At 38.7% G+C, this 26,013-nt stretch overlaps 1 protein-coding gene across 1 annotated transcript in view; it reads left to right on the top strand.

Moving 5' to 3' along the window:
* Nucleotides 1-22,832, top strand: part of Adgrg4 (adhesion G protein-coupled receptor G4) — a 114,451-nt gene extending 91,619 nt beyond the window's left edge. Inside the window, exons 17-23 of the mRNA XM_048336485.1 lie at nucleotides 1,942-2,063; nucleotides 4,110-4,378; nucleotides 8,429-8,507; nucleotides 11,236-11,516; nucleotides 18,951-19,052; nucleotides 20,525-20,692; nucleotides 22,651-22,832. Coding sequence (XP_048192442.1) covers nucleotides 1,942-2,063; nucleotides 4,110-4,378; nucleotides 8,429-8,507; nucleotides 11,236-11,516; nucleotides 18,951-19,052; nucleotides 20,525-20,692; nucleotides 22,651-22,832 — 1,203 coding nt within the window. The remainder of the gene's footprint in view (nucleotides 1-1,941; nucleotides 2,064-4,109; nucleotides 4,379-8,428; nucleotides 8,508-11,235; nucleotides 11,517-18,950; nucleotides 19,053-20,524; nucleotides 20,693-22,650) is intronic.
* The last annotated feature ends 3,181 nt before the right edge of the window (nucleotides 22,833-26,013 follow it).

Below are 26,013 nucleotides of genomic sequence, written 5' to 3'. Positions count from 1 at the left end.
AGAAATCTGGAGGATCTCAGGTTGAGATCAGTCCAAGCAGAAACATCTTAAAAAGTCCCATCCCCCAAATAACCAGCAAAATGCTGGGCCCTGTTATTCTAGCCCTAGTACTGAACAAAAAATTAATAGTTGCTGTCAAATTGAAATCTTTAAAAGATGCATTTTCTTTGTGTATGTACACCATTGCTGGGAATTGAATTCAGGGCTTGGACACTGTTCCTTAGCTTTCCCACCCAATGCTACTGCTTTGCCACTTGAGCCACAGCTCTATTTCTGGATTTTTGGTAGGTAATTGGAGATAAAGCCTCGCACAAACTTTCTTGTATGTGCTAGCTTCAAACCACAATCCTCAGATCTCAGCTTCCTGAGTAGCTACAATTACAGTCATGAACCAGCTGAACCTGGTTATAAAGATATGTTTTTAAATATTTGTAGTTGTTAACCTAATGAAAGTTATCTGATCAATTTGTATACTGACCCTTAAAGTCTTAGTGTCATTGCTAACTTTCTTAGTTCCCTCATTCCCATCAGAACTTGCTGAGGTTTCCTTCCAAATGGCTCAAGATGTCTCCCTTCCTTTCTATCTTTACACAAGTAATTTATTAGTTCTCTTAATTCACTCCTATAGACTGATATCTGAATGTATCCTAGGTGAGTTCTTTTTACAACTAATGGTAAGGCCTTTGAGGGCTGGGAAGCTAGGATGAAGGAGTACTTCACTGTTTTAACATTTTAGAAACAGGGTCTTCCTATGTAGCCCAGGCTCTCCTCTTATTCCCTATGTAGATCAGACTCCTCCACTTTCCAAGTGCTGAAATTACAGGCATGTACTACCACAGCTAGCTTGACAGTGTATTTTACATTTTTCTTTGTTTTAAAAAAGCATATAATTCAAAAAAATAAGATGTGATACTATTATTTAATCTCTTATTGCCTTATTTGTTTTTTACACAGGGTGTTGCCTTTTTTCCCAGGCTGGCCTCAGACTATCATTCTCCTATCTAACTGGGATCATAGTCATGAGCCACCATGTCCATTTGTTCTTTTGAGATAGCATTTCCCTAACTTGTTGCCTGGACAGTCCTCAAAGCAAAATTATGAATATTTTGTTCAGCTCTCTCCAACTGGCTAAAGTAAGAATCAAAATTTTCATGCTCATGTTCTAGCTCTTTCAGAAATTGGCTTTGTGATTTTTGTTTGAGACATAGATTTTTCTTCTGAAATGTGAATGTCTGAAAGAGACTAGCATTTCTCAGTCTTGACACTATTTTTCATCAAACAATTGTTTGACCCATAAGTGGGAGCCAATTATTACTATTGCATTGTAAATGTTCTGAAGCCTCCTACTATATGCCAGTATAGCACCTTCCCTACTTGTTAAAAGCCAAACTGTCCCCACATACTATCAAATGTCCTGAAGGGACAAAATTCCTTCCAGCTGGAAGTCTTCTTCAGAATAAACCAGGAGAGTGTACTTATAGATTCAAATAATTTTGAGTGCCATTTCATGACTCGTATTGAAACTCACATTAAGGACCTACAGGATTATGTCTTAAGTTTGCAAACATTATGTAACATCTAAGAAAATGTTCTATATAATGTTTGGGTTCTTAGATCAGACAATGATTCATTTTCCATTCCAAATTCAAATCTATTAGCTTCATTACATTTTAAGTGTGGAACATGTTAATGACAATGAAACCAAGGACAACACATTTTTCCAGTGTTGTAGATGGCGCTCTCCATGCCCTCTACACAGCCAGTTGAACTGGGTATAGTCAACATTGTATGTTCTTATCACACATCCAGCCACACAATCTGGTTATGTAAGAGCTATACAGAGATATTATGCACGCAAAGAACTACCTGTTAATGAGCACTGGAAGAATTCTATAAACCTTCTCTGTTAGATGTGTAAAATAAAACACATTGATTTCCTAGGATTTATCTAGGTCTACAGTGGATGCAGTGAATGAACGGATATTAGTGATTATAACATACACTGGATGTGGCATCTCCTCCATTTTCCTGGGAATTGCAATGGTGACATACATAGCTTTTCAGTAAGTGTTACAGCCTTGCTCTAAATTTAATTTGATTTCATGGATAAGATTGTCATTGTAACCCTGTTAATTTTACCAGTACATCACATTAGAAAGAGATCATATCACTGGATTATTAAGTGGGACAGGTTAAAGATAAAACAAAACAATGGTCAGCTCTAAGAACAATGATTTGGGGGTGCAGGACTGGGGCTTGAGTTGAAGACTTCATTCCATTCCCATATTGCTCCCAGTCCTCTAAACCTCCTGTGTTTGTCTTGGGGCTTACACTCAGGGCCTGGGCATGCTCACGACTAGGACTATACCACTTAAGCCACATCTCCACTTCCAGCTTTTTGGTGGCTAATTGGAGATAAAAAATCTCATGGACTAGGATTATGGCATGAACCATTGGTGCCCAGCAAAAATTTTTTAAATATGATTTGAATAGAGAGCTTTTAAAGGTAGGAATAGGAAACACTCTACCAGGATACAAGAACATTGAACTCAAAAACTCATTGAACTCAAAAATGAAGTAGACTTCATTAAAAATTAAAGCTTCCGGGGCTGGGAATATGGCCTAGTGGCAAGAGTGCTTGCCTCCTATACATAAGGCCCTGGGTTTGATTCCTCAGCACCACATATACAGAAAATGGCCAGAAGTGGCGCTGTGGCTCAAGTGGCAGTGTGCTAGCCTTGAGCAAAAAAGAAGCCAGGGACAGTGCTCAGGCCCTGAGTTCACGGCCTAGGACTGGCAAAAAAAAAAAAAAAATTAAACCTTCCTTTATCAAAAGACACTAATGATAGGGAAAAGACCAACCACAGACTGAGAGTTATTTGCAAGGCATATACAGTAGACCCTTGGTATCCACAGTAATATGGTTTCAAGGAGATCCCTTGAAGAAAGCCCAGGAATGCTCAGGGTACATAGTTTCAGTGTAGTAATGTGGATGCTTGCTTCACCTTTCCCATAGTGCCAACTTTTGCTAAAAACATACCACCTTTCAACAAACCTCAAATTTTCACTTTATCACTTAAGGTTAGCCCATTCACTTTTACCTTGAATTTTAGATTTTTTTTTTATTTGGAGAAGTAATTTTTCACAAATCGGGAGAAGCATAATGGAACCTTTTGGGTTGTTGAAAATATTCTATCCCTTGTTATTGTTTTATTTTTGAGATACCTCTCACTAACGTAGTTCAGCTGATCTCCAACTCTCAATCCTTTTACCTTAGCCTCCCCAAAACTTACAGGCATGCACCACCACACCCATTGTCCACCTTTCTATCTGAATGAAAGTTTTACAGGCCTGTACACAGGTAAAGATACATTGAGGGCTTTCTCAAGACCTCTGCATGTTACAACTTGCCTCAGTTAAAAAAAAAATCACAAAAGCTGGGCACTGGTGACTCACATATCTAATCCTAGCTACCCAGGAGGATAGCACCTAGCTCTAAAATTCTATTCTTAAACTTTAAAAACACTAGGCCAATTTCCAAAATGAAATTTGTGATTTGTTTGGGAAACCCAAGGCCATATTTCCATGATGACAAGCGCTGCTATTATCTTTGGAAATGGTCAAGTTGCTCTACTTGAACTGTTTTCCATGGTCATCCTACTATTTACTAATCTCTAGATGCAGTCTACTAAACTGATGATGACAGAAATCCATGAACTAGGAAACGTGTTTCTTTCTAATGAGAAGAAAACAGGGGCTGACTAGTTGAGAGACGCTATTAATCCTAGTTGTAAAAGTCACCATACTTCAGTATACTTGACTCTACCTAGAAAGACAGTGAGAAACTGAGAAATTCAATATACGTAAGGTAAGATGAATAGTTGATTTAATTCTTTGGAGAGAGGGTCCTGCGACACAGTCCAAGTTGGCTTTGATCTAGAAATCCTCCTTCCTCAACTCCCCAACTATTAAAATTATAAGTATGTATTACTGCTATCCCTGATGAGTAATTTAATTATAATAAGCAGTGTTGTTTTTTTTTTTTAATTCTTACTACACAGGTAAGGATGCAGAGCCTACCTTACTAAATATTGTGCTTTTCTTTTTAGTAAACTTCGAAAAGATTATCCTTCCAAAATTCTGATCAATCTGTGCACAGCACTATTGATGCTAAATCTAGCATTTCTGGTCAATTCCTGGTTGTCATCATTTCAGAAAGAGGGACTATGCATTACAGCTGCAGTAGCACTTCATTACTTCTTGCTCGTTTCTTTAACTTGGATGGGCCTGGAGGCAGTTCACATGTATTTTGCTCTAGTCAAAGTTTTCAACATATATATTCCACATTATATCCTTAAATTTTGTGTAGCTGGTTGGGGTAAGTATAGCTTCCATTTACCTTAATGTCTTTTTTTAAAGCCTGCTTGACTTTATTATTTCTGTTATTTCATAATCTGTTTTATACTGTGTAACCAAAGATTGGAGATTAAATGATTTTGACTCTACTGGGATTTAAATTCAGGGCCTTGAGCTTGTTTGGCTTGCTTAGTTGGTACTATAACACTTGACTCTATCCCAGCTTTTTGCTCTTTATTTACAAGTTGGAGTTTCATGGACTTTTCTCCCCGCAGACTAGCTTTAAACTGAGATAGAACTATAGGCACTAGCCAGTAGTGTGCAACTGACACTGTGTCATTTATAAAGAGATTTATTTCTTAAGTTCTAGATCTGTAGAGTCCAACAGAAAATGGGCTATATCTTGTGAGGACCTTTCTTCTCTGTTTGAACATGGTAGAAGACATCAAATGAGAGAGTAAAAGAGAGGAGACATAATTTTTCCTTTTAGGTGCAATCTATATCTGGAAAAATAAAGAACCCAGTCGTGTAATAATAGTATTAATCCATTCATGAGGACAGAACTTTTATGATCTAACCAATTCTTAAAGATTCTACCTCTCAATACTTGCACTGAAGATCATTTCCACCTTGTGAACTTTGGGGGATACATTCAAACTACAGAAACTCCATCTGGCAAATCATTTGAGATGAAAATTTGTTAATAGCACAATTAAGGAAATAGCAATTGTGCTACTAGTGTTGACTTCTTCTGCTCCATCAATTTAAATTTCTACATTTATAGTGAAGAGTTGGTACTCAGATACTAGTTGAGTACTTGCTTATGTATGGTGTGATAAATTATCTACAATAGTGAGCCTGTCACATTTTAACCCTTTCTTTATGAAAGTTACACTCAGGTCAAATACCTACGGAAATAATAAATAACACTTAGTCCTTACATGTACCAGATGCTATTCTCAGTTCTTTACATAGTAGTTTAGTCTTCACTGTGTCCCTACAGATAGATTCCATTGTTATTCCCACTGAGGGCACTGAGACACAGAGAGATTAGATAATTCACCAAAACTCACACAGCTAGTAAGTGGCACCCATGAGATTAGAACAAGAGAGTCTGTTTGCATAGGCTGGACTTTTAATCCCCCTGATCATGCAATATTATTTAAGAAACAGGAAAAAGACTTGAAATAGGCAAAAGGTGTCTTGCCATACCTCTTGACCATGATTATAACGGATGTCCTTGGAAGAGGTGAGGAATGGAACTTAGCATGGACATTTCCTAACATGGATACCCTCCTATTGGTTTACTTTTTCATATTTCTGACACTATCAGCTTAGATCCTTTCTGTCTTCCTTTGTCTGAATATATTTGGTGTTCAAAAATGTGTTGGATGCATAGAGAGACGTATGTGAAAGAGGATTCAAAGGGTACATGAGAAGATAGAATACACCCCCCCCAAAAAAAAAGAGAAGAAATAACCACATGGTTCAGTTGTTAAAGTACTAGCCAATGAGTGAAAGTGGCCACTGGTACTGAGTTCGAGTCCCAGTCTAGGACCTAGAAAAAAGAATGAAAGAAAAGAAAAGAAGATAGAATACTTCCCAATGCCTGTGAAAAGACAATAGTTTTGTAACTAGCTCTCATGCCTTCGTTTCATTAATAATAGTTCATGCCTTCATTGGCTACGTAATCAGTGCTAGTATCTTTGGTCCAGTGGGAAGTAAAGATAAAAAATATTAAACAAAGAATAATTTAAAATATATCTCAATATACCTTGGAATTCACCAGAAACAGAGCCCAAAGCATTTGTAATACCTCCTTTGTACCTGGCGCCCCTTATCTTATTTCAACCAGCCGACTGAAAAATGTCACAGAAGAATCTTCTTGAAAAATTCAATTCACATAGCACACAAAGGCCCAATTCTGTGAAAGTGGAAATACAACTGGGCCCTGGCTTTCCATCTTCCTCATCCCCACTCCCTGTCAGCAACCCTTGCAGATCCTTCTTCCTTCACTTATTTCTTATCTATTGGGGTTTTTCAGGGCTTGCTTCTGCTCTTTTCTCATTCTACACATACTTTCTGGGCTGTGAAGAGTGCCAGGAAAGGCTAAAGCTTGGTACTTGGAGACAAGAGAATCTTTTTTTTTTATTAAACTTTTTTCTTTATTATCAAAGTGTGATACAGAGGGGTTACAGATTCATATGTAGACAAGAGAATCTTGAGAAAGGTTAAGTACATAATCAAACCAAGACAAACCATGGCCCAGGCCTGACTGGCTCAAGCAGTATTGAAAGACAGCGTGAGACACTGTTACATTCAATTTATACTTGCAAAGACACTCAAACAAAGAGGAACTTGCTGCACAAGTTGTGGGATTTCCCCTCCCTGACAAGCCAGTTCTAAGCAGAAGCTATGTGATCTATTGTGCAGCCCTGTTCTGAGGGAAGAATATCAAGCTCCACACCTTCTCAGAACCTGGATGCCATGAGAAACTGTCCCATGGCCGCCTCCCAGAGGAGACAGGGAGACAGTGGCCTTGGAGCCCCTTCTAAAAGATTTCTCATCTTTTCCCATTTGAAAGGATTACAGAGCACTCTGAAAAAAATTCAGATAAACTGCTGGGTACCAGTGGCTCATGCCTGTAATTATAGCTATTCAGGAGGCTGAGATCTGAGGATGGAGGTGCAAAGCCAGCCTGGGCAGGAAAGTCTGTGAGACTCTTCATCTTCAATTAACCACCAGAAAACTGGAAGTAGAGTTGTGGCTCAAGTGGTAGAATGCTAGCCTTGAGGAAGAAAGTTTAGGGACGGTGCCCAGGCCCTGAGTTCAAACACACACACACACACACACACACACACACACACACACACACACACACACACACACACTTAGATAAGCTGAGATCTAAGCCTTTGTCTATGTGGCCTATGTAGCTACATTCAAGGTTACCAGAGAGCCATTGCTGAGCCACAGAGGGGAATTTTGGAGCATTTATGCATTAGACAAATGCAGTTAACTGGAAGAAAAATAGCTATTATCTGTTTAAGTTTGAAGCTCTGCTTTCCTGATGCAAAAGCAACCTGTTGTGAAGATATTCCATTATTTAAATCACTGTGTAAGGCAATAGATTTGCCTACACTAAAAAAAATAACCAATAGAAACATATAAGCTTGAAGATGATTGACAGACAGATAATTCCATCCTATATATCAGGCTTTCCCCCATCTTTCCCTTACAGCCTGAATGGGAGGATAAACACTATGTTGAGTGTGGGCTATTCTGATGATCACACAATAGAATAATAGAGGATTTTTTGAGATGTTTAGCACCCTGGTGTTTGGAACAGTTTTAGAAAGTATCATATAAGAATGCTCAAATGTATGTGTGTGTGTGCTCTTAGTTTAGGAGAAATACAGTTTTATAAGTAAGGAAGTCATTTAAGTTTTGTACATGTACATAAAATTGGATTTTTAAACCCCATGTCGAAGACCCCATCACGTTTGGCCATTTTGTCTGAACTGATTGCCTTATTATAGTCTGGCTGAATTGACTGGTTTTTAACTGGTCAATGGAGTCAAAAGGTCAAACTAGTAATACGGGGAAACAGCTTCCCTTTCAAAAAAAAAAGAAAGCACTGAAGTCTGCAGCTGATTGCTTGTTCCCTTCCTCCAAGGTGACTGACATAAAGATCGTGGGAACTAAGGGGCAGTGTTAAAAGGGAGACAAAAAAAATTGACAGTTCAGCATCTGAGAAGAAATGCTGGATGTGGACTTACGTTCTGATGAATTAGATACTTGTATCGCCAAGCTGATTCTTTTTGGCACGAGCTATTTTTTAATAACCAGTGGGTGTTCTATTGGACCCATTGGCATACTGTTTAGTTTAGCAGATTGGAGAACTAGAAATGTTTTTTTTAACTTGGAAGAATTCACAAACATTTTGCAAACAATAGGATGTTGATGCCTACACATCTGTGGCTACTGGAAACAAATACCAGCACCCACAATCGTTGGTCTGGATCCCTTCCTTGGACTTAAAGAGATCCTTTGGCTTCTTTCCCCACTGTAGGAATCCCAGCTGTTACTGTAGCAGTCATACTCATTGTGAGGAAAGATCTGTATGGAACTCTGAGTCCAACAACTCCATTGTAAGTATCAGCAATTCTGCTGTTCAGGTGCTGGGGCTGGGGCCAGTCTGGCTATGGTGGGATGATCCTGGATTTCATTTTAACACTAGCTTCAGGAAGCACTCAGTCTCAGCATTTCTGCCTACATTCAGTCATGAGCACATGAACAGAATCCTTAGGTGCCAGGCTCTGTATGACATTGAGCAAATTGCCTTCTCCGGTTTTTTCTTAAGTTTATCTTATTTTCAAACTCATGTGCAGATTAAACTGTCTCCATAAGCAAAGTGTTCAGCCTGTTGCCTGATCTTGGTTAAGTGCTATATATCTAGAAGCTATTAGGATTACATAATTCACAGATTACTGAAGAGTTAGTGACTACTCTCATGAAATACTGAGCTAAATTGGAAAACGTTTCCTACCTTTCAGCAACAAAGATCTTCCTTAAAGGAGACAGCAAAACTTTCCTTTGGAATTGGCTTAGTTTCCATGTCCTCTTCTTTCTGATCCCATTTTTCTCATTTGATATGTAAGCTCAGCTCAATGGTTCTCTCAATCCTAGCTATCAGAGCGTCAACATTCACTCCATTCCACCTCTTCATGACCTTCTTTTACAACCATTTCATCGTTTTGACTGGAAAATATCACTTAAGACTTGTTGTTTTTTTACTTACCCATTATTGTTGTTTACATTCCCATTATTGTTGCTTCTGAATATCATGTCCACTATAGATTTCCTCTCCTGCTGGATTGTAATCAAATGTAAGAGGTCCTGCTCCTAAGACTTCTGTCTTTTATAGTGAGATGACAGTTTCCTGCAGGTCAAATTTATATTGTCCTTTGCCGCCAGATGCTGTCTAATTAGCATTCTTTGTTATCGATTCTTTCTCTCCCTTTTCCCTTCCCTTTCTTCTTAGCTCTATCTCCTTGTCCTTTCTCTTTGCCTGTTCTGTGCCTTAAAAGGTCCCTAGCATCTAGCAAATGCTGATTCTTCCTCAATGATCAAAACAAAAACAGAACAAAATCAACTCAGACCTCCCCCAAAAGAACCTTTTCACATTCGAATTTGTTAGTAAGAGGCAAATTTCTCTAAGAGTTTTGTTTTGTTTTCTTAATAGTTATATTTTGAGAGGTGATACATCACATAGTACATAATCCAAGTGTACAAAAACATAGAGGCTGAGAAGGAAGCCCCATTCAGGCCCTTACATACTCACCTTCAAGGTAGTTCTTATTATCATTAGTTAAGCATGAAGCTATTATCTTGCATGCTTTTTTGTTTTATTTTTAAAGTTTTTAAATTTAAATCAACATGTAGAAATTGTACATATTTATAGAGTACCCTGGGATGACCAAATATATATATATATATATACATATATACCTGTGTTCATATGTACACATGTATGTATATGTATGTATATATAATGTATATTATATAATAACCAAATTGAGGTAATTAGCATAGTCATCACCTCCAACATTTATCATTTGTGGTTAAATATTCAAAATCCTTTCTGCCAATTAGATTGAAGTATACAATACATTATTGTTAGTTATAGTCAACTCACTGTGCAATAGAGCACCATAGCTTATTTCCTTCTGCTTGTTGTTATTTTGTACTATATCAAGCAACCTCCTCCCAATTCTCCCTCCCTCCCCTCTCCCCAGCCACTGCTAACTGTTTTACTTTCTACTCTTATGGGATCACCTTTATCAGATTCCACACATGAGTGACTTACACACTCTGTTCGCTGAATGATAGATTTAGGCCATTTTGTATATGTTTTCACTGAACGATGTCTCTCAAGGATGATTCTTTAACAAAGCTTAGACTATGTGCCTTATTTTAAGTTTTCTATACCTTCCTTGAAGGCTGAAGAAGTCGTAGGATTCAGAAAACCCTAAGTATTAGATTCCATTAGGGAAATTCAATGTTCTATTTCACACCCTACCAACTAGCATGCATATGAATTCACACAAATACAAAGTTGTGAATAACATGTCCAAAAGAATTCTTCTGTCTAGAAAAGTGATCACAGCTAAGTTGATACACAGTTGCATTAGTTAAGCTGGCGTGTATTTAAAAATCCATTAAAAACCACAAACATTTCTGGTAACCGAATAATGGAGTATGTGCATTCGAACAACACTGTACATTTCTCCTTTTAGAGCAATTGTAGTGCCATTAGTTCGTGCATAGGCCAGGGGTGCCTTTTGGATTACAAATACATCATATTTTAAAGCGGCACAACTAGAACTGTCTTCTTTTTGTTGTATTTTATTAACTCTGACCATCTCATCATTGTTTGATATTATGTTCAGAAAAGCCAGCCATGGATCATGTACTTTTACTATGATATTTAGCATGCAAAGCAGACTTCATCCTGCAAATAAAAGCTCAGGTGTGAAGTGGCAGGAAGAGAGCCACTTCGTTGGGAAGTACCTAATTTGTCTTTCTACTGTTATGGAAGACAATAGTCTACTAAGGAATTAAAGCTAAGAGGCTTGTCCATATGTAGGGCAGAAATTGCCTCTCAAATTTCTAACGTTGAAGTGGGGCTCAGGAGAGTGTGGTTCTAGTCTATGCTCTGTTTCCAGTGTATGTAAGTCAAGTTTGTCACATTGTCCGACCTCACTAGGTCTAGGTATCCTTAGAGTGAATGAAACTGGCTAGGTGATCTCCAGAGATTCTGTAGAGAAAGGTTATGCTCCCCTACCTCACAAGTCTTCTTTTCATTGTTTCTTACAGCTGTTGGATTAAAGATGATTCTATATTTTATATCTCAGTGGTGGCTTACTTTGGCCTCATATTTCTCATGAATCTCTCCATGTTTTGTACGGTTCTTGCTCAACTGAATTCTGTGAAGTTCCAAAGCCAGAAGACTCGGAGAAAGATGATCTTACATGACCTCAAAGGCACAATAAGCCTGACATTCTTACTTGGCCTTACTTGGGGGTTTGCCTTTTTTGCCTGGGGACCTGTGAGGATCTTCTTCATGTATCTTTTTTCCATTTGTAACACTTTGCAAGGTAAATTCTACCTCTTTGAATTTCCTGTGGCTAGCTAGACTTCCAGTGGGGCCTTATATTGCCTAATGGAGATTCAAGGAAGGAGAAACTATTTCAAAATGCCTGTGCTCGTAATGATTTTATATAGCCACTGGAAAACATTAGCTAGATGCTAGCTTTTACTAAAGGAATACACAAACTTCTCTCTTAGAGACATAGGAAGCAGCCCAGAGAAGCAAACCCAACTCTTCCTAACTGGTAAGATCTATCGCAAGCACTTACTGATAATACTTTGTACAGAACTCATGTGTCTACCCACTGTATTTATCAATGTACAGATTCATACTTGTGTTGATATTTTAAAATGCACAATCTGCTTGAACATAGCAATTACTGGACAATAGAAATACTGAAATGTAAAGCCCGTAGATTCTGTCTCCATCATATATCTTTTTTAAAAACGTATTTATTTATTGCAAGGTTAAGTACAGAGGAGGTACAGTTACACACATTAGGTAGTGAGTACACTTCTTATCCAACTTGATACTCCCTCCCTCATTTTTCTCCCACCTTCCCTCCTCCCCATCCCCCCAGTTGTACAGTTAGTTTACAAAATATTGTCTTGTAAGTATTGGTGTTGCATTGCTTTGCCTTTATATTTTACAAAAGATCCAGGATAAGAAATTGTAGAGCTATAGAGGAGTAAAGGTTGACAGCAAAGAGCTATGTGACAAGGCAATAGACCAGATCTCTAGTCTTGTTGTTTTTCTTTTGTCATTAAACTTCCTTAAAATGTTACCATGAGATATTGAATTCATCTTAAACTAAAAGATCCAGAGTTCTTAAATTTACATTGTAGTGAAGAAACAAATGATCAATGAGGTAATTAATGATAAACAAAAGATGGCACAAGAAGTAAAATCTAGGCATCTATACTCTGATTATTTAACTGATGTTAATTGAACTTGATTTTGCCTATGAAAATATTAGATTGGGGTACATGCGAATGTTTTTATGGAAACCTGAAATTGTTTTCCATGCTTTTCTTCTCACATCCATTGTCCTATTGGGCAACCTGTTTTTCATTCAGTAAGCTCCCACTTCCAAAGTGCAGCTCACTGGTGGTCTCATGGTATGATCTCGCAGGAAAAGAGTTCTATGGTTAAAAACATTTGGGAAATGTGCCAAATGATATTCTTTTAGTCTCAGGAATAATTATCAGCGTGGTAAAAGTACTGACATGATTTGGAAAATCATTAAATTAAAAAAATAAAACTTCAGAACCCTTTCTTATTGTGGTTGTTAATTCCCAAGGAGCTTTGGGAAATATGACTTGATATGCAGTTATTATATAGTAAAGTGAGGCAGGCACGTAGTGGACTGGTCTAGTATAAGGTATAGTTTTTTCTCTCATATCTTATGACTGTCTCCAAAATCCATCTCATTTTAGGACAGTAAAAATCTACAGAAATTTTATTAGATCCTAACAATATAATAGTCCCCTTCATCTGAAGTTTTTTTTTGTTTTGTTTTGTTATGTTTTTTTTTTTTTGGCCAGTCCTGGGCCTTGGACTCAGGGCCTGAGCACTGTCCCTGGCTTCTTCCCGCTCAAGGCTAGCACTCAGCCACTTGAGCCACAGCGCCGCTTCTGGCCGTTTTCTGTATATGTGGTGCTGGGGAATCGAACCTAGGGCCTCGTGTATCCGAGGCAGGCATTCTTGCCACTAGGCTATATCCCCAGCCCCTCATCTGAAGTTTTAGTGTGTAGAGTTTCAGTCACCACCAGGGATGAATCATGATCTGAAAACATCAAATGAAAAAAAAATCCAGAAGTTACAATTCAAAACTTAAAAAATTTTATTCCAGCATGTATGTTATGATAGTTCTCTTTTGTTACTAATTAGTGTTATTCATTCCTTACTGTTCCCAACCTAGAAACCAAACTTTATCATGGCTGTGTCTATAAATAAAGTAGTGTGTAAAGAGTTTGGAGCTGTCCACAGTTTCCATTGGGGTTCTTGGAATGCATCTCCCTTTAATAAGGGGGGTCTACTATATATCCATATTCCAAATGGACTATATAAATGCAAAAATATGCTAACTTTCCTCTCCATGCCATTTTAATTGTCTCTGCCAGTAGGGATGAAACACACACACACACACACACACACACACACACACACACACACACACACTCATTTGCTGCCTTATGAAGCTAATAGCCCTTGGTTATAATCTAGACTACTGACAGAGATCCATATGATACTTCTATACTTTTCCTCTGGATGTAACCACCTGGTTCATACTGAAGTGCTCCAACCTAATATTCGAGCATGATGTTGTAATCTCAAGAACTAAACAACTTTGATGTGGTGTCCACAGAAGTGAATTAGAAACCAGGCACCTGTACAGATTGTTTTCTGGATGCTAACTCAAGGTTTCTTTTTGGCTTATTGATCTGATAAGAAATATGCTACTGTGTCAAAAGAAGAGTTTGAGGAAGGCTAACAAAAGATCAAGAAAGCAAAAACAATTCTGAGCTTCAAAGGGGAGTTGCTTTCAACAGTCCTCCATTCTTTTTGTGGAAAGGGGAAGTAGTATCTAAGCAGGGAGCCTCCATAGATACAAGCAGAATTTAATTGGATGCTTTCTTTTCTTTGCCAGTCCTGGGGCTTGGACTCAGGGCCTGAGCACTGTCCCTGGCTTCTTCTTGCTCAAAGCTAGCACCTCTAACACTTGAGCCACAGCGCCACTTCTGGCTTTTTCTATATATGTGGTGCTGAGGAATTGAACCCAGGGCTTCATGCATGCAAGGCAAGCACTCTACCAGTAGGTCATAGTCCCAGCCCCCTGATTGAATCCTTTCTTTCTTTTTTTTTATTGAATCCTTTCTTAAAGATAGAAACCAAAGTCCCTTAGATCAAGCATCAACCAAGTGAAGTTGTCTTTGTCTGTCAGATATGCTTCCTGTCAGGCAATTACCAACTTCCCAGTCCTGCCTATAAAATAAAATGTACCATCTTGTAGTGAAGGTATTTTCAGAGCCTCCAATTTGCGCATGAGCACACGCACATGTGCACACACACACACTCACACACACATTGAATAACTTCAAAACAAGGTTATATTGAAGAAACTACTTATTTAAATAAGAAATGGCAAATTTGGGATATTACTTGAAAGTAAGTGTCCAATATCAAGTGGGAAAAAAATCACACTCACAATGAGCAGAAGCCAAAATACTTTTTGTTGTTTTTTCTTTGTTTTTATTATCTTTAAATAGTTGTACAAAGGATTTTCCATTTAACAAAGCAGTTTGGTCACCCCTTTCAACATTCTCACTCATCCCTCCTCTACCCGCCCCTTCTCTCACTCTTCTAATTTTGTAGGATATACATTGGATTTTTTGATTGCACTCTCCCCATTCTCTTCATCTACTCTTCTTCCCTTGACCCCATTCCACCCCTTTCAAGTACCTGTTTCCTGGTGTTTACTTCATTAAACTATGATTTTCTTTCTAAGGAATTACATGATTCAAATTCTCCCCTGAATCTACCATATTTCTGTTAAAGCCTTGGCCTCGTCCTTCATCCTATGTTCTGGTGGGTAAGCAAATCAGTCTGGTATTGGAAAGGAAAAGGGAGGCTGTCAGATGGATAGCGAGACTTGGCGGGCAACTCATTGTAATTTACAGAATAAACTTTGAAGTCTGAAAACTAAGTCAAGGCCATGCAGGATATCAGAGCAGTCGTAGGTGCTTGGTGTCACTGCTGTCCCTTCTTTGTACTGAAGCCAGAGGAGTTTTACTTGTTCTGGGACTGGGATTGACTCTCATCAGCTTGTGACACTGCCTTCCAGGTGGCCACTGCTCAGCAAAAGAGTGATCGCTGCTGAATTTGTTGCCATAGATGTTTGATTACAAATGGAGATGAAGCCCTCTGGAGAGTTAATGAGACATGCTATTCTGGAATCAGAGGAACAAGAGAGCCTCAGGGCTGGGGCCAGGGAACCAAGATCTTCCTATTCCAAGTTGACAGGAAATCACTGGCCTGTGCCTGAAACTTTCCAGGGGAAAAAAAGCTCACTGTTCCATAAATCAGAACATTTAGCTCCAAATCATCTCTGATTAATATAGCAGGCTTCCTTATTTGAGGGAGTGTGGTATAGTGGCTAAGATCTTGGATTCTATATCACATAGATGTTTTCTTTCCCACTGCTGCCAACTCAGTATGAGATTTGTGACCTGCATCAATATGCTAGATTTCTTGGAGTTTGAAATTTCTCATCTATAAGCCTGACACTAATAGCACATTGCATATCATAGTATCATTGCTTAGGAAACACCTGCTGTGATTTGTTATTAAATGATTATGCTGTTGCTTCCTCCTATTGCTTCTGGTTACAACCTGGCAACCATATAGAACAATGGAATTTTTTTCATTGAAAGTCCTTTCAGATCTGTGACTAATTCTACACTTCTCCTTACACTATATTTGTCACTCTAAGTTTTTTTTAATCCAAATACATACAACAGCTCATCACTGTTTTTCTTTGGTCTGTTTTTTTAACTACTTCTATTTGTCATTATCCTCCTAGGATTGAATTAATTTCTTTGGTGTTAGTAGGATTTGAGCTCAGGTCCTTGCATTTACTAGGCAGGTACTGTGACAATTAAACCATACCTCCCATCTCCTTGTTGGTATCCTTTTCTTTCTTTCTTTTTACCCTTTGTCTCTTGTTTTTTTTTCTTATTTATTGTCAAAAATGATGTACAGAGAGGTTACAGTTTCATACTGTTGGTATCCGTTTAAAACAAAGCCCTCCAACATGAACATGCAAGAGAGATGATCAAACCAGATCAGATAACAGGAGCCTCTTACTGGCCTTAATCAAGATTCTTTAACTTCCATTAATGCAGTAACTGAAATAAGCTTTGAAAGAATTACTCTTTTGCTTTGAGCTAAGATTGTAGTGAGTTAAGACCATTGTGAGATGAATAATTTACCTAGTGGACAACTTTCCAATGTGGAAACAAATTGAATTCTGTATAGAAAATAAAAGCTTTCAAAATACACTTAGGCTAAAATAGAGTTCAGCATGTCTCCTGGGCTGACCCAAATGGGGATGGGAGGCTACACCTGGATGGAGTTAAGTCTCTAGGACTAGCCCACGTTGAAGAGCTCTAGGATGGAAATGCAAATCCTATGGGAGGGAATTAGTCTCTTAGCTCCAATATTCTAGAATGTTAGCAAAAAGGTGGGTGCAGATCCACCTGGGCTGAGTTATACACACTGTGAGCCAGCCCATATTGAAAGAATGGGTAGTGTGGGAGCTCCTGGATGGAGTTAAACTAGCCTTGTGGACTAGCCCACATCAAAGAGGAGGGGGATACAAATCCCTAGATGGAGTTAAGCAACCTCTTTGGTCATCCCACATTGCAGAGATGAAGGTGGTGATGTACATCCACCTGAATGGAGTTAAGTACCTCTTGAACCATCCCAACTGAAGGGATGGTCAGTGGAAGTTACTTGAATAGAGTTAAGTAATTCCCCCTTTGGCCTGCCCATGTTGAATGGTTGGAGGGGGGGACATGCAAATCCAGTTGGCTGGAGGTAAGTAAGTCTCATGGACCAGGCTATATATTAAAGGGGGGATAATTTACCTACATGGAGTTAAGCTTGTCTCTTGGGCCAGTTCACATTGAGGGATGGGTGAGAGTGGGATGATACATCTACAAGGAGTTAAGCAAGTCTCTTTGGCCAGCCTATATACATTAACGGGAGTGAATCTACTTTAATAGAGTTAAGCTTGGCTCTTGGGCCAGCCCATATTGAAGAGATGGGGGGATACACCTGGTTGGAGTTTTATTCTCTAGGGCTAGACCAAGTGAATAATGGGGGGAGGGGAGGAATTCAAATCCCTTAGAAGGGAACTAAGCAAATCTCTTAACACCAATGCTCTAGAATGTTGGATGTTCCTGTTCTGGTACTTAGATAAATTTCCTGGGGGAAAAAAGATAAAAAATAAACTTAGGCTAAAACATATACTTTGAAGCCCAAGCAAGTATTGCTAACGCTGTAGATGGCTAGGAGAATTTGTACATCCATCAGTGCCTTGGACTTAAGTTAGCAATCATCTATTAAGCTACCATACATAGTAGTGGAGGCAAAGGGAAAGGTGATGTAAGATTGAAAATAGGTCAAGTATAAGGCATAACTTGCCTAGCAAATGAAAGTACCAAAAAAATTTAAAAAGTTAAAAAGGAAACCTGCCTCAATCTATCAAAGTCTTGGCAGCTAAGTGGTGATTGGTATTACATGGAGACTCATGTGGCTAAATATGACAAATATTAGGAGAAAAAGGAGTTTTTTGGGAGTTCAAAGGGAGGAGAGGAGTTTGAATTTGAGACATCTAGAAAGGCTTTATGAATAAAGTTCTTCAACATGGACCATAAATAAAAATCAGAGTATTGGCATGAGTTATTTTTGCCAACTTCCCCCTCCAACTTTAGGAAAGCCAATTGGCCCTTCAGAAAATTTATAGTCATGACCATCTTAAGTCCTTCTTTTATCTTCTAAGGAGATATTTTGGAGAATGGGGATGAAAAGTGTCCATATTGCTGACAGATATGTTTAGCACTTCCCTCTCACTTGCAGAACAAAATTAGAGCTGGCAGTGGGAATTGAGGGCACCAAATACATGATTTCCTGATGGTGTCATTGGCACCAGAGATGTATATAGATTATTTATGATGGTGTAACAAATTACTATGAATTTCCGCAGCTCAACACAACATGCATTTATTATCTTATAGTGTCTGAGGGTCAGGAATCCAAGAACAGTTTAGCTAGATACTTCTGGCATAGAGACTCTCATTAATTTGGAGTCAAGCTGTCAGTTGGGCTTGTAGTCATCTCAAGACTTGACCCAGGGATCTGCTTTCAGGAAGGCCCAATCACATGACTGTGAGCCACAGGCCTCAATTCCTCACTATGTGGGCCTCTCATAGGGATGCCTGCATGTCTCCAGGATAAAATACTTGGCTTCTTTTGAAAGACGGGAGTGTGGAGAGGGAGGGGGAATGGGAGAAGGAAAAGGAGAGGGAGAGGGAAATATGCAGGGATAGGCAGAGAGAGAGAGAGAGAGAGAGGAGAGACAGAGACAGAGACAGACTCAGAGAGAGATACTTAAGTGTCTTTTGTAGCCTAATCTTGGAAGTGCATGTCATTACTTTTACCATTGGTAAATTGGTTCTACTATTGATAAATGTGAAAAGAGACCATATAAAGTTATAGATGCTTTTGGAAAGGCTAAAAAGATGAGAAGAGAAATCCAGTAATGGTCCAGGGGTTTGGGGAGGTAGTATTTATGGTAACAAGAAAAGACGTGAATGTGGACACTGGTGATAGTTGGTAAGACAGGCTGAAAACAACTGACTTCCTTTTCCTGGATTAGGATTCTTCATTTTTGTGTTTTACTGTGTGATGAAGGAGAGTGTACGGAAGCAGTGGCACATGCACCTCCATTGCAGGTGGCTGCGACTGGAAAACTCTTCTGGTAAGCTACTACTCTGGGTAAGATTTTGAATTTTTTAAATATAATTTTATTGTCAAGGTGCTAGTTACATATGTAAGGTAGTAAGTATATTTCTTATTGAACATTGTTACCCCCTCTCTCATTTTTCTCCCATTTTCCCTGCCTCTTCAATTCCTCTCCCCCCAAGTTGTAAAGTTCACTTCCAACATGCTATCTTGTGAGTACTGCTGTTGCATTACTTCACCCTTTTTCCTTTGTCTCACCATTTTGTTGTTCCCCTTCCCTTCTTACATGTTTTATGAAACTGATCAGATTTACTTACCTCCTAATGGGTTTCTACAGAAAGAACATCAGACTTGAGGCTGTTTCCATGTTATGAAAATGATTTGTGCTTTTGTGCTAAGATGAATAAAGTCAAGTGAGGAACATGACTTGGGACATATTGTAACCTAGTGGAGCTTTTGTTTTGGCCCAGGCTCCTTACATTGTTTCTTATCTATGTCAGCTCAGTCTTAATTCAATGACAACAGGGCTGGGATATAGGTCAGTGGCAAAGCGCTTGCCTAGCAAGTGCAACATCCTGGGTTCGATCCCCAGTACCAAAAAAGAAAAGACCAAAAAACATACAGTTAATTCAATCACAACAATATTGATTGAGTGCCTACCATGTTGCAGTGACTTCTGGCCAATATCCAACAGTGGTTGGACTGGATGTGAGCAATAGGGAGTAATGGTGGCACTGGAAAAAGCTTATTGGCATTCCTAAGGTATCTAGCCAGGGGGCTCTGTGGGTGATACTTCTCATGGCCCTCTCTGCAAAGTGAGAGAAGCAATGGACTCTAATGTTGCCTCTTAGCACTTAAGTTTCCTTTGAGGACCAATTCTTTGCTTACTTCTGGTGCAGGGAATCTGATGTCCTATGTATGAAAAAGATATTACAGCCTGTTTCCTTTAGGGAAAGCAGCATATCAAGTCCAAGATTCTGGGCTGGGGATATGGCCTAGTGGCAAGAGTACTTGCCTCATATACATGAGGCCCTGGGTTCAATTCCCCAGCACCACATATACAGAAAATGGCCAGAAATGGTGCTGTGACTCAAGTGGCAGAGTGCTAGGCTTGAGCGGGAAGAAGCCAGGGACAGTGCTCAGGCCCTGAGTCCAAGGCACAGGACTGGCCAAAAAAAAAAAAATCAAGTCCAAGGTTCTCTAAGTACCACTAAGGTCTTCCTCTTTGATAATGGCATACCAGTAAACCACTGGTCCTTATATTCTATAAAATGCAGGCACACTCAGTGCATTGTTTTTCCTACACCATACATTATAGTATAGTTTTATAGAAAACTTGACATCCATCATGAACAAACACTGTTCATTTTGCTTTGTGTTTTCCATAGGAGTAATGACAGAGGAATAAAGTACAAATTATAAAGTTCAACTCATTTTCAGTGTAAAATTGTATGAGTTTTATATTTTAACTTTTTGATGCTATTTCAGGTGGGAGCAGCAGATGTGGTATACATGTTGGGTTTAAACAAGAAAGAATGAAGAAAACCATAGAGCACAAATTGCTGGCACCATCCCTCAAGTCAACTGCAACTAGTTGTACTTTCAAATCTATAGGCTCTGCACAAGGAACACCTTCTGAAATAAGCTTTTCAAATGGTGAGGGGAGAAAATGTGTTGTCTATATTTAGATTGATGCTATATTATTGTGAGGATATGCACTGGGTCTTGAATAATATGCCTACATCAAGACCAAGTATATATTTGTACTTGCACATGTAAGTAATGTAAGCCATGTACTTACTTCCTCCTTTAGATACATAACCCCCCGCCCCATTCAATGTCATTCTTGGTTGAGAAAGTGTGTATAAACTAACCTAGACAACTTAGTACATACAAATCCAATGGGTTGTTAAATTAAGGGAGCAGATAGGAAATAGAAAGTTAAAATTCATGAGAAGTTAAAAACAATCACCACAAAGTATTGAAACCAGGAGGAACCATAGTCATTGTTTAGTCTAGTTCTCTCATTGTACAGATGCAGAACTTTAATCGGGGTAAAAACAATAAGTTGTGAATAGTCAATCTATTAGCTACAATCTACAGCCAGAATTCAGGCTCTCTGGATCTCAAGACTATGAACTCTACCTAAACCACAGAGTTACATGTAACTCTGAGATGCTTACCTTCTTCCATATAAAAGCATGCTTGTAGGTAGAGACAGAATACAAAACTCTGAGTTGGAAAGTTTGAAGTCAAGTCCTAACTCTCACACTGGCAGTGGCCTTGGTTACTCCACCTTCGTATTTGGAACTACATTAAGTCTACCTTTAGTATGAGTAGTGGAGAATGGATAATCTTCCAAGTTCCTACAAGCTTAAGGCCTGTGTGAGGCAGTGGTATTTTCTGTTTAGACTGGTTGAGTATTGCAAGGAATCTCTCTCTCTCTCTTTCTCTCTCTCTCTTTCTGTATCTGTCTGTCTGTCTTTCTCTCTGTGCTGGTCCTAGGGCTTGAACTCAGGCCTGGACCCTGTCTCTGAGCATTTTGCTCAAGACCAGTGATCTACCACTTGAGAGATGACTCTACTTCCAGTTTTCTGGTGATTAATTGGAGATAAGAATCTCACAGTCTTTCCTGCCTGGGCTGGTTTCAAGGCACAATTCTCAGCTCTCAGCCTCCTGAGTAGCTAGGATTACAGGCATGAGCTACTAGTGCCTGGCAGTTTCCATCTTTATATGGAAAAGTTAGTGATGTGTGTGAGCAAATCTTTCCATGGCCACAAGCTTCTATCCAATTCTGGCCCACGAACCTGTGAGTATGTTCTGGTGCTTATTTCAAGGTGATGAGGAGCCATAACATAAAAAAGACCTGGTTTGTGAAAGCATATTGGCAGACAATATTTGAACTTGATGGAGAAATATTATTTTGGCAAAAAGTTTACTTCTCCTGCTGTCCTTGGAGTATATTGTCTCATTACAAAATAAACAGTGTAAATATACACTTATTTGCCTGCAAAGAAATGGTAGCAAATACAGATAAAAAATCTTAATATGGCTGTGCCAAGTCATTGACCTGAGGGTCTACTTCTCAAAGTGCTCATAAATTGTGACTAACTCAGCAAGTGGGCAGGTAGACAGACACCATAGATTCTAAAACTGAACTTTGAGTGCTGTCATCAAACTTATGATAGTTGGAAGCTTAATCCTATTAGTCAGAGTAAAAAATCATGCCCTTTACACCAACACACACTCTGTAGCTTGAGATATAGCCAAACTTGCAGTGCAAGTATACCACATCCATAAAGAATGAAGATTTGCTCTCTGTCTGATGGCCTCTAAGGTTTGTGAATATCCTCCCCTAGGTTAAGGTTAAAGTTACTAATCCACTGTTATTGACAGCAGTTATTTACAGAGAAGGAAGAACACACATGGGTGTTGTATAAGCAGTGCTGTCAGGATGAATTCATTTGCTGCAGATTTATATTACAACTAAACAAAGCAGCACAGCCTTCACTCTCGTAATTACTCATTCCATCATTCCATGAAATTTTCTTGTGCTTCCACTATGCAAAGTCCTTAATGTCCCAGTTGAAATTCTTTTTTTTTCTTTAATGCAGATGATTTTGATGGAGATCCCTATTGTTTCTCTCCCTCGAGTTGTAAAGCTATGCCTAATTGTTTAAGAAGAATATTACCTGCTGAAATCAAAATGAATTCTATTCACAAACAAGGATCATTTTCAATAAATCTAAGCACAGATGCTCATCTTCCCCCAACTCTGGACTGGGGAAAATGTTAAATTTGTAAAACAGTCTGCTTCTAAATATTGTTTTGGAAGGGACAGCATGAGCTACTAGTTAGTGAATATTAAAATGAGAATAATTCTATACAGTGTTATAGTTGCTTCTTTCTTTATTATCAAAGTGCTGTACAGAAGAGTTCCGGTTTCATATGTAAGGCAGTGCATACATTTCTTATCCAACTCGTCCCTCCTTCCTTCCTTACCCCCCGCCCGCTTTCTCCCCTCCTCATTTCCCTCCCCACCATGAGTTTAACAGTTGATTTACAGCATATAGTTTTGTAAGTATTGCTGTTGCATTGGTTTGTCTTTTTACACTTTATCTCTTGAATTTTATATTCCCTATCCATTCTTTCTTAAGATAAGTTAGAACCTATCAAGGATATATTAGGGGAGACATGTCTACAGCACTGAGCATGGTTTTCAAAATTTAAGTATGCAGGGCTGGGAATACGGCCTAGTGGCAAGAGCACTTGCCTCATATACATGAAGCCCTAGGTTCGATTCCCCAGTACCACATATATAGAAAATGGCCAGAAGTGGCACTGTGGCTCAAGTGGCAGAGTGCTAGCCTTGAGCAAAAAGAAGCCAGGGATAGTGCTCAGGCCCTGAGTGCAAGGCCCAGGACTGGCCAAAAACCAAAACCAAAAAAAAAAAAAAAATTTAAGTGTTCATGTCCTAAAAGAAAGAAAAAAAATCCTGCCCTTTCTTGGACACCAAACTATTTTGGGTGCTCAGAATATCAGAATGGCCAACTGCTTTGATAGCAACAGGGGAAATAGATAAGAAGAGTCATGATGTCATGCATTTGTGGGAAAATGTTGCCGTGTTTGTTATGGAAAGGATTTTAAATTTCCAATTATTCAAGTCTTCCCTTTGATGGAAAACAATTAGTAAAATATAAGCATATTTTTGGGGGGAAAGGTGGCTCACTAATTCACAAATAAGGAATTCAAAGTAGGGGCTGATTTCTCAGCCATGGAAACTCCACAGGGATGAACAAATCCTAAGGACTGTAGCAGAACAGAAACTATCTGAAGCTAATGATTATCCCTTGAAAGGAAAGGATAGGGAAAAGTGAGCAGGACAGTAGAGAAACAGAGAAGAGAATATCACTCAAAGGCAACCAAGGTAAGTAAAAAAATATAGAATTTGCTAGCTTTGCATTCTGTGACTAAGCAAGATGAAAAGGCTTCAGATTCTCATCCTAAATACTACCACTGAGATTCCCAAGCAAAGCAGAGTACTCATATTTTAGTCTTAGGTATAAAGGCATAAATCATTAATTATCATGGAAAGACATATAGGCATAAGTAGTATTAGTGATTGCCTTCCAAAAGGGGAACTAGATATATTGTGGCAAGAGAAAAAAATTTGAGCAATAAATAAGTGAATAGATGAAGTTTTAAACAGACTCTTCCAATAAGAAAGCTAAATTCTTGACTTTTTTAAACTGTAAATCAAGTTTCCTGTTACTCTTGTGAACATGTGGGATGCAATGAAGACCACAGAGACAGTAGACCTGGCTCCAGTCTGTCATTTCCTAAATACATCACCTCCAGAAGTAACAATAATTGAAGGGAAACTTAAATAACATGAGCTCTGAAAATCTTCTAGCCCAGTGAAACCATAGTATATTTTACCTTCTTTCTATTTTTACATTCACCACTCACCCCCTCCTGACCCCATCTTCTATGTCTGCTCCACTAAAGGTATCACATTAGATCGTCTAAGAAAAAATCATTTCTGGTAACTAAACAGACCAGAGCATGTGCCTGGTGTATTATGTAGAACTCTTGGGTTCCTTTGACCCATCACATTAAAGACTCAGAGTACCTTTTATATCAGAATCTTTCCTATGATATTTTTGTGGTAAGCAAATTCTATACCTATTGTTCCCCATGTGGTTTCATACATGTTTTGTGTAACGGAGGGTGAATGTGTGTGTGTGTGTGTGTGTGTGTGTGTGTGTGTGTGTAGGAACTAACACAATGTTCGACATGTCTTTGAACTGGCAGCATTAAATTACCTTCACCCAAAAATAGATATATCCCCACTGCCTTACATATGAAACTGTAACCCCTCTGTGCACCACAATAAATAATTATTCAGAAAATAAAATAGATATGTCAACAAGACTTGGATAAAATTAAGAAATTGCCAATTACAAATGGTTTGACTTGGGTTGGGATCATTTAACTGTTAAAACTTCCACAGTTGTATTTATTTCCAACAAGCAATAGGACTCTATGTTGCCCTCACTGGAATGAGGTGTCTATTGACCTGGCATGCTCAAGAACAGAAATGTTATTTCAGAGAAAAGTTTACCATTATTGTCATGATTCTTGTTAATTAGGAAAGCATGGGCTTTCTGTAAAGTAGATGGCAGAAGGAAGGGTGAGCCAATGTAAGCATGGTATTCAGTGCACATTATGTAAAAAACAGAACTCTAACTTCAGGATAGAAATGGGAAAGGAAAATGGGGGAGAAGAAAGAAAGAGGTGGCCTTGGCCAGTATGCATGGTATTCATATCCTGATTTATGGAATTGTGACCCCTTTCTACAACTACTTAATAACAGCAATAATAGTAACTTTTCAAAAGTAAATGACAGTTTGAACAAAATCTTTAGTTTATCCTTTTGTATGTTCTTCCTGGGACCACCAAATGGTAGACACATCTAGGAAGAAAGGCCAGAAAGGTCTTAGTAATTACAGAAAAGAAGCTCTAGAATCCTTGGGCTGTTTTCAATCAACAATCAGCCTCCAAATCTTCACTGAGCCTGGACATAGAGGTATAGGTACAGACAAACCACTCTTAGCCTCCTACTTCCAGCAACTGTTTATCTAGGGAGATCCAGCACACTTACTACAATAATGACTAATTATGAAGCAACAAAGGTAAGTACTTTGTAGTTAGGAGATGGTACAGAGTCAGTCATGCTAAGCATGGAACATTCTAGGTACAGCCAGGGAGGATGAGATGGACAGATTTGGGTAAACAAGGCTCCATTTCTCAATCTCACAAGCACATGTTCTTTTTCTTTTTGAAAATGTACACTTTTATTATTACCTTTAAGTAGTTGTACAAGGTTAGGGTCATTTAAACAAAGCAGTATATGAATGCAATTTTTCTTAATCTGTTTCACTTCCTTCAACAACCTCATCCCCCTTCAACACACC

This window comes from Perognathus longimembris, chromosome 28 (assembly GCF_023159225.1).
Source record: "Perognathus longimembris pacificus isolate PPM17 chromosome 28, ASM2315922v1, whole genome shotgun sequence".
Lineage (NCBI taxonomy): Eukaryota > Metazoa > Chordata > Mammalia > Rodentia > Heteromyidae > Perognathus > Perognathus longimembris.
This window is presented reverse-complemented; position numbering and strand designations above follow the sequence as displayed.